The following is a 14,451-nucleotide window of genomic DNA, read 5'->3' as shown; positions in this document are numbered from 1 at the left end:
GGACCATTTAACTGCACTATGAGTATTTAAGTAAACAGTGTCTACATACTGATCTTAGTAAGGTTTAGAATGCAGAACTTTTACTTGTAGTGGGTGATTTTGCTTAAATAGTGAAGCTGAATATTTCTACCACCTCTGGTCAGCACACCATGAGTTTATGTAACATTACTACAGTGAGTGAGAGTTTCTCCTGACTGTGTGAAGCTAGTGTTAGTTAGCAGCTACAGGTCGGGCTAAAGTCACTTAAAACAGCATCAAACTAGAGGTTTCCCAAATTCGGTTCTGAGTTGCAGGGCTGGAAGCTGCATTTAGCTAAAAGCCTGCTTTACAAACTGGAGAGGTGAGATTTGATAGCAGATGGCATTTAACAGACAGGGCTTCTAATGTAAGATTGCTCTGCATTGTGGGAAATGAAGGACTTTGGGAGTTTCACCCACACTAGAGACTAAAAAGTCAGGATATCAGCTGCATTGATTTTGACCAAACTACAGTACAACACTAAATCACTCAAGTACCATTTGAAGTCATGAGTTAATGTGTTTTAAAATCCTACACTGTACAGTGAGATAAGAAGCTTACGTTCAGCCTGCACTTGTACAAAGTATCCCAGTGTCAGAGCCATGGTTTGGGAGTCCAGGCTGCTGAGGGTTTTGGCAGCGGTGGCTCCAGTGATGGGTGCTCCGTTCAGCTGGGCGTAGTATGTCATCTCTGCAGGGTTCTTGGGACCAGGCAGTCGACGAATGTTCACCATCTGGAAGAGGACAAAGAGAGTGTCTAATACCTCAAGCTGGCATTTACTGAAATGATGTGCCTTATGATCTGGCTTTTGATTACATATTAGCTCTAGACTTGTTTGTTCAAAAGAAGGTCTTCGGCATAGTTTACTTTAAAAAGACAGAATATCAGCACAGCATACCATCTAGATTTAATACAGAATGCTTTATCTTTCCACACCAAGAGATTAAAAATGCCTGCTGTATCTACAGTGGCCCAATCAAAGTTCTGAATCGGCTCAGCTGCTTTGATCATGACAAACCATTTGCTGCAAGATAACTGCACTTGGGGAAGACACTCGAGGATAACTAAGTCACTTGAAATCTCAATTTCCTTTCATCATACATCAAACACCTCTTTTTTAATTTGACGAACACATCACACAGTTTAATCAAGTCTGGTAATTTGATTTTGTCATAAAAAGAAGGGATGTGTGTTATCAAATGGCTGGATGATTTCTCCCCTAACTACAACCTGTCCCGCTCTCTTCGTAAGCCTCTCCCTGCTCCATTTCTGCAGCTATAAAACTGGTCATCTGTGACATCTCATGAAGCCCAGGAGAAGCCACTTGTCCTTATTTGCACAATATGGAACATGGGGAAGGGGGGTGACATAGGCAAAGTAATGAAGCTTGCTAACAATACTGATAAAGAAGAATTTTGCATCTTTCACAAAACACTAATGAACTTTTCCTCAACCTTTCCATTCACATGGCCTCTGGATCATGAAACAGGCCCTGCAAATACTCAAACATTGACACTGAGCAGGGTTAGGTGACCAAAGGTTAAATCATGAACTGGTCGACATTAACTTGTAGGAATGCACCCTGAAAACCACGCCGTGTGGTAAATTAAAGAACCAAAGGAAGAAAGGAGATAGACTGACTATGGCAGATATACTCTACTGCAAGTCTGCACTTAGGAGGACCAAAGCAAAGCATGCGAGTGGCATGATTATCGATTAACAGCATATTTTTGTATTGGACCACTTATTTCAGCTCTATTCCATCTGGATGCTGATTTCTCTTTCCACATTATGTTTCTGACTGCATGATTTATGAGCACTGCTCTGCGGTCAGTTACCAATATAATAATCTAGATTTGAGTTCTTTTAAAAAAACTGTCCCTGCTCACAGGTGATAAGAGGGTGCTGTCATGGCTGCTGAAAGTGGCGCTGTCATGGATGTTCACTGACCAAAGTTTTTACTTATTCTGTTAAATCTCCACATCAACAAGATGGATTGGCAAAAAAGTAAGTATGGTACAGACATTCATGGGTTTGGTGATTTTCATCCATCCCATGCTGCCATGCAGACATTAGCATTTAGCTTAAAGCACAGCTGCTAGCATCGCTGGAGCCTCTTTATCTTTGCTTCTGCTAAGTCAACCAAACACTGATAATACACACATTAACACACAAAAATCCCATTCCTGCCCACCTGTACAGTGTAACCCCCCACAGTGGTGGCCCGCCGAGATCGCGCCGTCCGTGGGCCCTGCCTGCCGGCCACCAGGAAGAGCTCAGCCAGCCGCTGCTCCATCAGGCTAGCAAAGCTCTGGTAGTTGGCCTCCAGGGAGGAGGTGTCCACATCCTGGATGACTGTGAGGAGAGACAAGAGGGGGCAGAGGAGAGATTTAGGGGGTAAAGAGGTATTCAGGCAAGCAAAGAGGGGTGAAACAGAAGACCAGTGAGGGGGTGGAGGATGGGGTGGGTACAACAATATGAGGCAGGAGAAGAGCAGAGGGAGGGAAGGAGAAAAGGGAAGAAGGGGATGAGTGAAGAAAGGAGTGTATGAGGACAGAGGGGGTGAGGGAGATCGTTTTAGGACAGTAAAGATATTGAGGAGAACAAGGGAGGAGTAAGGGAAATAGACACAAGAGACAGGAGATGAGTGAGATATTAGAGAGGATTGGATGATCGTCCTCTCCATTTAAAAGCTGCTCATCCAGAAACTTCTATTACAGCAGTGTGTATCTCACCTCAAACACAGAAATAAACACACACACACACACACACACACACACACACACACACACACACACAGGTGCTTGCATCAATCTTGCTCCTGAGTACGGCTCTTACTAGAAGCTATAAGTGAGATGGAGCAGTGGACACACTTTGCGCACACACACAAACACACACGCACGCACACGCACAATTCAGCATCATTCACTCTCGGCCATGATGTGATTTGAAGTGATCTCTCCCTCTGCCCCAGTCAGGAAGCTGTGAATTATACATCAATAGGTTTTCCCAGGAACAGAGTGGCTAAAGACACTCACAGCACAAAGAGTGTGAGCGGGCGGGCGAGGGAGTGAGTCGGCGCGGGGAGAGGAGGTGTTAAGACAGGGGGGGGGGATGTAGAAATCCAATACTATTCTGCTGAATTGCACAACAGCGGGCGCCAAAGCATTTAACTAACTGCTGTTTTGTCCAATCGATGCGGCTCCTGATTATCACTGATCACCCAGTAGTCTGTGTGTGTGTGTGTGTGTGTTTACCTGTTATCACCCAATAGTTCTTGGTTGCCATTGACGTGTTGAGATTATGGTATTCAAGAGCTGATGAGAAAAAGAGGGAGAATGTTAGTGTTATTTGCAGATTTCAGAAAGCCAACCTTAAAATGTCTGTGACATCACCTGGATCCTACAGTGCACACATACTTCCTCTTGTCACTTTCTCAATTTTTACATAATTCTTTACTATGTAGTTGTAAGTATTTAAGATATAGGGAATTTTGTTCTGTTGAAGTGTACAAGCATGCCTTAAATTCCAGACTGTTGGGTAACATCATCGCTGGAATAACCAATTAGGACCTCTGAATTGCAGTTCGCATCTCCCTAATTAGGAAATGCTTGAAGTGAATGTATCTGCTTGTGAAAGTGGCAAAATGTTCACTGACAACTTGATTCATTTTCTCTCCTACAACATTCAGCCCTCCAGTACAACGTCTTCTTGCAACTAATGCATGACTAACGTTTTTCATCTTAATACTTATGCAAAAATAACCCTAACTACACATGGGACTCAAAAAACCTCAAAGTTCTGTGCTATGGCTGCCATCCACTCTGACCACCTCTATGCAGCAAAGGTTGCTTCACTAGAAAAATTTTTGTCATCAAACATATTGAACTGAGACACTACGCCAATATATATCCCTCAATATATATGACATAACACATTAGTCGTATGAATGCCTTTAGCCGACAGGCTGTCAGCAGCCCAGCAGAAAAAATGCTCCATAGTGCTCAAGGATTTTATAACTGAATGCACTAATTGAATGTCTTGGCTGTCTGGAAGATTTTTAATACACAGATGATGAACAAAGGCATTGAAACGACTGGAAACAGATTCAGAAGGTTAACAGATTCATGTAGGCACGAGTTTAGTTCTGCAGGTGATCTGGACTGTAACTAGGCAGGGGCGTGAATAGTGTTTCTCATAATTATACTTTAGATACGAGGTCTTGAAAAAAAACATCAGTCATAATATTGAGTATTTATATAAATGAAAACGTATGTATAGACAATAAAAAAACGTGGACACCATTCACATGACAAACCAAATCAGATACAATCTAATCTAATACTTACAACCATTTTGCCAGTAAATAGAGATACTGAACAGCGTGTACACAACTGGCACCACAGACTTCAATCATACATGCACTACTACTCAAGCTATGACAACAAGTTTACGCTGAGTGAACCTGAGACTTTTGGGGCTCAGTTCGCCGACTTAGAAACCAGCCTGGGGTAACATTCGTGACCAGGTTTACAAGTTGTTGATATCTGAATGCAGTTTGGAAAACAATAGTATTTTCAGTTGGAGACAGTGTTTACTGTTTTCTAGAGGCAGACAGAATGTGACTGACAGTCAAACAGAAAAAACTCTCCGATATGTGCTGAAAAATATATTGAAAAATGTTTGATTTGTCTAACTCGGACTGCTGAGGCCTCATATTATCTCTCAGCTAAACTTGAGAATGCATTTTTGTACAGAACAAGGATGTAGATTTTTCTTTAAAAACGTTATCAATGCACTAAATATGCCTATAATGTCTGTATTTTAATACTTCTGAGTGAGTGGCAGAGAGTGACAGTGCACGTGAGCAAGGCAGACGGAAACGTTAACAGTGAAGTTGTCAGTCTGGCACTAAATGTAGGTTATCGTCTGTGAAGATTGTGAATGTGGAGAAAGTTTTCATCATGAGCAGAAATCTTGCTGAAACAAATCGGAACTATCAAATACCAGGGGTTATAAATGAATGCAATTGAATTCATTCATCATTGATGTGAATAGGTGCCATGTGCACATTTAAAGAGGTTACTTCCCTAAACAACTTCCCTGTGTCAACAGAGGACAGAAGAGTGAAAGATGTCTTTGCGAGTTGACTCAGTAGAGAAAACATTAAATCAGAAAAGTTGATTTACACTAGAAAAAATATTTGAAAGCAATACAGAATGTCTGACAGCCTTATAGAGAGCATTATATTCCATTATATTTTACATTTTCACCTTACGCCTAAACTTTGTTTTTCCCTTTACATAAATAAAATATTTCCACCATTAATTGTTGTAGAAAAGACACAAATTGGTGCAAAAAAATTCCAAAAAGAATTTCCCAAGGGAGCACTTAATGCGACCTCTCCAATGCTGAAACATGGGCAGCGGCAGATCAGCAAAGGAGATTTTTAGCTCTGGACCTTGACACGGATGATAAAATCTGATTAAAAACTGCTTGTAAGGTTTTATCATCAACCTTATCCCTCACTGTCTACTTCCTCTATCCATCTACACTAGCTCTCACCCTTTCTTTCAGCCTGCGTGCCTCTATACCTGCCTCATTCTTTACCTGTTTACCTTTCAGCCTATTCATTCTCTAAAACGCCTGTTCCTTCCCGTCCAGCTGACTGTCTCCTTCTGTCTTTATCCACCCATCATGACTCCCTCAGTCCATCAGCCTCTTTCTGTGTCCTATTCATCCATCAAGCTATCTCTCTTTATTTCCCATCCGCCTGCTTCACCATCTGTCTCCACCTCACTCCTCCGATCTGGCTGACTGCCGAGAGTTGTGTTTAGCTCAAGTCAATGGTGTTGCTGCAGCAGAAGCTGTAAATACCAGCGAGTATTTCTGCTCAGCGCTCCGTCTGCCTCCTTGATGCCTCTGTACATGAGCACCTTTACATTGTTCTCTAACTCCAACAAGCTTACATAAACACGTAAGACTAACAGCACTGATGTGTTAAGGTTCTGACACATTCAGAGCCCTTTAAAGCATCAGTTCAACGGGTTGACAAATCTGTAGTGTTCGTTTCAATAACACAGCTGCTGGAAAATCTTGTTGCAGAAATCCAAAAGGAGAGAAGAAATAGGAAAGGCTCCTGCTGCATGATGAGTTTAAAGGATAAGGCTGATGTTCTTCTCTATTTGTCCCACAAATCCAAAACTAACCATCATCTCTCTGTTTTTCATTTCAATTCAAACTGTTTTATTGGTATGAATATAACAAGGACAATATTGCCAAACTGTCAAGTAATAATTTTTGGAAAAGGTGCAATTCATAAAACCAAGGAAATAGTGAAAAATAATGAAAATTTGCTCTGTGTTTGCGTTTGGGAAAGTGTGTTGTTAGTGTGTGTGTGTGTGTGTGTGTGTATGTGTTGTAGTTGGTGTGTCTGTGACTGACTGACTTTGGGTGAGAAGCAGGGCGCACCCTGGACTTGTTTCATGGAGTGTGCTCGTTATAATAAGGAAGGAATAAGGAACGAGTCACTCACTGCAGTGATGTGGCTCACTAATGTGTTTTTAGTCAGGCTGTGGCGACACAGGCAATACATGAATCAAAATCAATTAATCAATCAATCAACAATGTTTTTTTTGTCTTTTTATGTCATTCATTTGATGATGTTCAGATAAATAGCATATTGCCAGCTGAATAGTAATAACTAATAGCATTTTTATGAAAAAACATGTTTTTTCAGCTCTCCATTACTGATTCAAGCTGCATTCAACTTGTGAAAACCACATCTTTGCCACAATAAGGCCACAAGAGTGTGGCTGAACAAACAGGCAAAGACACAGACCCAAATGACTCCTCTGCATGGAAACAGATATTGACAGTCAATTTTCAGGCTGTTTTAATCACATTGATCATCTTTTTGTACTATCAGTATAACCATGGACATTGTGTCAACATTAATGTGTCTAGGCTATTCAGCGTAATCACCGATGGGACTGTGAAGATTTACAGTCATTCTGTGACCAATCATTAATCCACTTTGGCATTTCAAATGATTATATAATCATTTGCTCATTGTTTCGCGAACAGCAAAAGAAGCTTTTTTAAAGGCAACAGACAGGGTTTCTGTGGAGGTGCCAAGTGGGTTTGATAGTGACCATGTGAAGTGTGATGTTTTAGCCCTTTGGGCGCTGAGAGCATGCACAAATAGATACTAATCTAATCTCACCATGCTAAAATTAGCTCATTCAGGGGACATGGCCAGCAGATTGCCAATGGCATGATTCAGATGATAGGAGCTGTACAGCTGTTTGCCCTTTTAAAATCTCACAGATGGCATTAGAGTGTGGAGTGGAATACAAACAGAGCTCAAGTGGCTCATCTATCGAGTCTATGGCCGTTTACTCATGTTTATAATGTCTTTTAATAGTTGGGGTCAAATAAAACAAACAAAATATCTGAGAGCACTGCTGCACTAACTTAATGTTTATTAAGATGTGTCTTTTTAAGCTGACTGAACAGGAAATATTTACTTCAACTGAATGGCTGCTCATGAGGCATATGATATGAGAATAATTTAGAATGGAAAAATGCTCTAGCTGGTTCTCATTTACCTTGTTGAGTTACCTCAACCAATCTGCATTTCTAATAAATATGGCCCTGGTTCCATTCTTTCCAACATAAATGGGGAAATGTTTACCTATGGCATGATTCATGATTTTATGGTTATGTTTAGTCAACTCAAAGCACTTCGTTAAGGTTATGGGGCTATTGTGGTCTTAACAATTGAAAAAGACCATGCTGATTTGAAGCACGAGATGGATTAGACTGACTTTTCAATATTGAACCAAAACCATGATCGTTCCCTAACTTTAAAGCAGCACTAACAAAAGATTTCCATCAGCTAAACAGCAGAGTAACTCATTGAAGTCCAGCTAGCTACTTTATCATATTCTTGATTCTAATAAAATAGGTTTGATGACAAGTTGTGATTCACTGTGTGTACTTTTTATAACCACTAGCCTCTGCTCCAAAACAGTGCCAGAATGTCCAAAAGCAAAAGTTTTGCATTATCACAATAATTCTCCATGAAGCTCATTTTTGGTCCCCTCCAACTCCCTAGGACAATAACTGACTCTGTAACCCCTAAATGTCCTCTATGTTCACCTGATAACTTCTGTCTGTTTGTTTGGTGCTGGGACGGAGCACAGTGGGCTGCTTTAAGATGGTTGAGAGCGGTGACACTGAATCAAAATGGGAAAGATGCATATTGGGAGACCAAAACAATGACGTGAGTGGAGCTGAGGAGCTGCACAAAGCTGAGGAAAAGGACAGGCTCAGGTGATAATTCTATGTGGGTTCATCAGCATGTGTGACCCCTTACACATTATAGCCATTTGAACCCATGTTCATTTAAAAAAGGTTGACTGATTGATTATTTCAGCTTTAACCAAGTGCCTAGTCTCCAGTATCAAGTTTCCATTGACCCTGACGTCTTCCCTTTAACTTCTATGCAGAAAAACGATGGCACACTTCACGTTATGGAAAAACAGTTGTCAGTGAATTTGATCCAAGCCACAACTATGTTTTCTTCCAAACTTGTTTGTGTAAGCAAATGAGTAGTACATAAATGCATTTGTAGGAGACATGGTTGAAATCTGAGGCTCCTGCTACGCTGGAGGCCATCATATAGCCTGACATGCTTCTTTATCTATTTAACAATATAGTGTAATTCTGAATGCCCCCCTTTAAGAAGCAGGTCAAACATACGCTAAGTTATGAATCATGCATTACCCTGCAGTGGACTCAGTGGTTCTCAGTAGGCACCATACATATGGCAATGGAAGTTTGTCTCAACCCAGCAGCACTACTACAGAGAGCAGCCAGGACAACAATGGTTATGTAATGACTAGAAAATTAGCATGAGGAGAGTGAACTCTTCCTAATGTCCAGTTCTGTGGTTAGAAAACAAAAAGCAGCATTGGCCAAATCACCAACCAAGACATTTTCTGTCCCCTCTTCTGCTCAAAATATCTTTGTTCCTCTCGTGTCAATATTGTATTCCTTCACTGCTGGCAGCCTTCCATTCTATCTGCAACCTCTATCTGGTGAGCCTTTCAAGACTAAAATAAAGCTCTCAATGCAAAAATCTTTTTTCAGATTCAAGCTCAGCTCTGTACAAGTTCTCTCCTTGCTGCTCAAGAGCTCATAAAAAAAACACACACAGTGCAGGGATGTGGGCAACATTTTTATCCTTGTTGTGTTTTCAAGTCAACCTTCACAGCTTTAGGGTAAAACTGGAGCTAGTTAGGAAAAACTATATCTCCCTCACTTTCACGCACACTGTTTGGGCACATTAGTGTTTTAAGATTTTTTGCTGTAACAATACCTCGATGACTTTGCGCATCAGCACGTCAAAGTGTATTAGTGTTGTCTTTACCTTGGAGAAATATATATATATAAAATAACGATGCAAAAAAAGAAGCAATAAAAGGAAGAAAATGATCTTGTTAAAGTTCTATGTTTAAAAAGTCACCTTTTCAACTACAAATGAACACTGACTGTAATGAAGAGAGCATCTCTCCAGTGTGTGTGAGAGTGAGCTAAAATAACACCCATTGGAACAACATAATGTCACGTCAGTAGAATGTCAACACCAATCCTGTTTTGCAATGGACTTGAGCGCTTGTAAAATGTCAGCTTGGATGAAACTCAAGATGCACATAATATTGTTTTTGATATTATTATGGGAATAAGCTCTGGCATAGTGCATTGACTCAAAAACTTGATGTGTTACTACAGCATTTAGTTAAGCATTACAAATTGGATGTTTGTGTTAAACATTGCTGTCAGAGCCACGTGCCTTGTTCACAGATAAATTGCTCATTTTAATTTTCACTTAAAGCCCTCTGTGAATAATTACAAATGCATCATAATTGTCCAGCAGTGCCTCTGAGATGATGGCCTGGAGGCACATCAAGTGAATGAGTACTGAGCACCCTGACCGATCTCTAATTTGTTGGCTAGACACCATTAATTACGGGTTAGACAATGCTACCAAGTAGCCATAAGAGCAAAGCAACTCTTTGTTGCTCTGATTTTTCAGAAATGAGCGATGAGTGAGGGCTGAAATGTCCACGAGCAGTGAGGCCACTCATGTTGCTGCAAACTGCTCACTTGCAAGCATGCATGTGAATATAAGTGAAGTGAAAGCAGTGCACTCATCAGATAAAACATAGAATTAAATACTGCAAATGTATGTTCACCAACATAAACCATAATAATCAGTTGTGATTTGGAGGTCTATTAAAGGGCCAGTTCACCAAAATGTTCTCTTACTTACTCATAGTGGTAACTAGTTATGCAGATATTCTGTGTTTTCTGTTTATACGGTCGATAGTATATATGTATGCATACAGTAAACGTATACACTTTACATCTTTATCAGAAAACCACATAGATTTGTACAATAAGTCACATTGTTGTGTAAACAGAGTTTCTATTTGAACAATATATTGTTCAAACGTACCCTGTGGAGATTTTGATGACAATGCTAATGCTATAGAAGTGGGTGCCGATTTTGTATGAATATACATTCCTGCTGCTGGTTTAATGTGATTCAATCTATCAACAGCAGTTGGCAGTCATTTGCAAAGAAACTTGGTAGCACGTCAACAAAGTTGAGGAAGGAGGAGACTGTAAGCTAACAGAGGTTTTATTATTAAAGAAATACATTAAACGCATTCAATTCACCTCTAGGACACAAATAATGCATCTAGGTGAGAAACACAATGTATATGTATGATCCTTGTTTGTTTCTAAGAATACTCCACAGGGTGCCTTTAATAAGAATTCACTCTGTTAGCTACTGTACACCAGCTAAAGAATGACTGCACAGAAGAGATGACGGCGGAGAGCTGATATTACAATCAAACACACTGATCATTAACTAGATCTATGACACTGTAGCATCTTAAGTTGCTTTGTGGTTTGACTTACGCTCAGCGATGACCAGGGGTGGGTAGAACAGAAAGTATCCCACCAGCTCTGCGGTCAGCTGGTTGAGGAGGCCGCTGGAGACCGTCCCGTTAAGAATGGCATCCTGGTTCTTTACCACATACATCAAAGATACTGATGGAGAGCCCATCTCCTGGGACACACTCTGGATCTGAGGATAAACAACAAAAAGACATCTTTTCGATATATTTGAATCAACTACTCAAATATTAGAATGATTTTTAAAATTCTTTCTCATCTATAGCCAACATATAACAGGCAGCAACGGGCACATGTATATTTCAAACATTCATACACAAATGTCTAATAGTATCATATCAAACATTTAATCTGACCATAAAGAATGCATAACAGAGCACCAGACACAGTATGACACTTTGAATGAACAATGTTTTTTTCATTCTATAATAAGACCTGTGTGCTGCTCAGAAAATATTGTGACTGAGTCACCATAGTAAAGTGGAAGAAGATATGAGATACGAGGAATTCCCATCACATTCCTCTATGGGCTTTAATATTTCAGAGGATGAATTATGAATGGACCCTATATCTGCCTTTGCTTGCTGAGACCTACTTTATGATTATGATGGTGCGTGTATGTGTATTATGCAGTCATGAGAGTACCTTGACAGCCAGAGAGAAAGAGATAGAAAATGAGAAAGAGAGAAAGAAGCGGAGAAAAAATGGAGGAAAAAAACTGAAATCATTTAAGCATGAAACTGCACTGTAGAAGAATGAGCTTTGACTGCGTCTCCAGAAATAAACAATTATAGGCAACTACAGTCATTCCCTCCTGTAGGTGCAACTGCTACCAACCCCCTTTTTGACTTTTGTGACCTTTTATTGAAAAATTACAGTTAGATTTATCATGTTTTATGTTGTAATTTGCAGTACAGTACTTGAACTATGGAACAGCACATTGTAGTGGGCGTGTAAAAATCTGTGAATTTTACCTGCAGCCTTATTCTTCACATTCACACCGACTAGCATGCCACATGGAAATATGACGCACTGGGCTGTCTGCGTTTAGCACAGAAATAGCCTCCATGAGCCCATGTAGTACCTCCACAGTGAGCCTGTTGTAGGTCTCCAGCACTTTGTCTTGAGCCTCATCGTAGGCGTTTTCCAGCCTCTGCTCCAACATCTGCACAAAACTGCAGGAGTAGATGTTATCCGTTGGACCGACGAACCTCAGCACTAGGGGGAAAGACAGAAAATGACATTGATTGGTATTGGAATAGAAATGTATATCAGTCTATTATCAGTTACAGAAAAACAATGAAGCATAAACAAAATAAGTTCCTACAAATCAGCACTTTATTTTGACATTACACATGATTTTTGCTCTTTTAAAATCTACAAAATTACTATAAAAAATTTCAAAATAGTGGAGCCTTAAACAGTGTGTGGATCTTGATAAGTAGGATGGTTTACATTTCTTGTAGCTCTGATTTATGCTATATATTGGTGTATGCTGTACATTGGTCATGCATGGAAGAATAGGAGAAATTATTTAGAAACTCAACAACAATCTACGCCATCAAGCTGTGTTTGGAATCTGTATCTGGGCCTTGGTAATAATGAAAGTAGTGCTCTAGATAGATGTTGTCTGTGTGACCGATAAACCTAAGCAGTGAGACAGACAAAGAGGATTATCGCCACTATTTAGAATGAGACCAACTAAAAGTAAGTAGTTGTCTGTCAGCGTCACACCCCTCCGCACCAGGAAGGAACAGGGTAAACAATATTGAGTCCATCAGCAGATTATGGAGGATGTTATTAATGTTGTCTCAGTCCTTTTACCGCAGTCGCTCTCCATCCTCTCCCTGCACTCTGTCTTTCTACGCTCTTTTTAAAAACCTCTAAAAGGACCGGGATAGGAGAGGTGGAACAATATTCTGACCTAAATTCAAACACTGGTGCTTATGAGTGCAGGCTCCGAAAAAAGGCAAAAAAAGACTCATCCTTCCCTGGTCTCATAGTCTGCAACACATTGCAGGCACAAACAGTGTTGACCCAGTTGGTGCTCTTATGCAAATTATAATGTGGATGGTAAATTGGTATATACTTTGTATTTATGGTTTATGAGCTCAACAAGCCAGAAATTGAATTTTGTTTTTGCCTCAAGTGCCTACGTCACACACAGCTGTACACCAACATGGGGATAGTCTTTACTGCAGAATACGTCACATTACAAGCAATGGCATATGTCATTTAGCCATGTTGAGGACACAGCGGATATATTTGTTGTTGACACCTACTACATAGATCTAAAATACAGAAAGGAAAATGCCTTGAAAGCAACACATAAACACATACTGCTCTGTATTCGCCAGCTATTTTGTCTGCCATTTGGAGGGGTTTCACTAAAAACCAGACGTCTACTACTGCTTTAGACAAGGCTGACGATGAGAACGAACCACAGCATTAAAGCTGCAGGCCACAAAACCAAAACAACGAGCTGAAAAACCCGTAAACACTCTGTAGAGCTAAACAGAAATGTAGAGCTGGGTGATTATTTTCTGTTGCTTTATTACTGTGAGTGACCCCTTTTACATGTGCTGGACTTATTGCATCCATCCATTGTCTATACCGCTTATCCTTAAGGGTAGCAGGGGCTGGTCCACCCTGGGCTGGTCACCAGTCAATCACAGGGCCGACACATAGAGACAGACAATCATTCACACTCACACCTACGGGCAATTTAGAGACACCAGTTGACCTAAACTGCATGTCTTTGGACTGTGGGAGGAAGCCGGAGTACCTGGAGAAAACCCACGCAGGCACGAGGAGAACATGCAAACTCCACACAGAGAGGTCCAAGGCTCAAACCTGCTGGTCAGCGGATTCCAAACCCTTCAAACCTTCTTGCTGTGAGGCAACGACGCTAACCACTGAACCATCATACTGCCCTGTTGTTAATATAAAGATATGCATTCACGCAGCTTTAAGAATAGCTATAATTATGCAAACTCAAACACTGGACCAACATAAAGTCAGTGAATGGTGAAAAGTAATGAGTTTTCAATCTGCACATGTATCTTTTAAATAACAATTTGTTAACTGCACTGATTTTCCTACCCTTGTTCCCACAAGACTCAGTTTAGATGTGTGTGTGTGTGTGTGCACACGCTGAAATGCGATTTTTAAAGAGGCTTAAGAGGCTGACTAAATGAATGGACCAATTTGCCTTTGCGCTGCAATCATGGGAGTTTGTATGGGATTTAGGGTATCAGAAGAGTAAAGGAGAGCAGACATGTAATCAGAATTTTCTAATTTTGTCTCTGCTCTACTCTTCCCTTGTGTCTCCCTCCCTATACTCTCAGTGCATTTTCTATCTCTCTGCTCTCTGTCTTCCTCTCTGCATATCTCTAACCTCTGCCATTCTTTATCCTCTTACACTCTACCTCATCAGACCAT

The 14,451-nt window shown here is 40.5% G+C and overlaps 1 protein-coding gene across 1 annotated transcript in view; it reads right to left on the bottom strand.

Annotated features, from left to right (window-relative positions):
* The window catches only part of kiaa1549la (KIAA1549-like a), a 91,938-nt gene that overhangs the window by 34,384 nt on the left and 43,103 nt on the right, over positions 1-14,451 (bottom strand). The window contains exons 6-10 of the mRNA XM_070831322.1: positions 12,095-12,228; positions 11,014-11,182; positions 3,276-3,335; positions 2,213-2,373; positions 580-751 (exon numbers count right to left, since the gene is read on the bottom strand). Of these exons, the coding sequence (XP_070687423.1) occupies positions 580-751; positions 2,213-2,373; positions 3,276-3,335; positions 11,014-11,182; positions 12,095-12,228 (696 nt within the window). The remainder of the gene's footprint in view (positions 1-579; positions 752-2,212; positions 2,374-3,275; positions 3,336-11,013; positions 11,183-12,094; positions 12,229-14,451) is intronic.

The sequence above is a fragment of the Pempheris klunzingeri genome, chromosome 5, assembly GCF_042242105.1.
Source record: "Pempheris klunzingeri isolate RE-2024b chromosome 5, fPemKlu1.hap1, whole genome shotgun sequence".
Taxonomy (NCBI): Eukaryota; Metazoa; Chordata; class Actinopteri; order Acropomatiformes; family Pempheridae; genus Pempheris; species Pempheris klunzingeri.
This window is presented reverse-complemented; position numbering and strand designations above follow the sequence as displayed.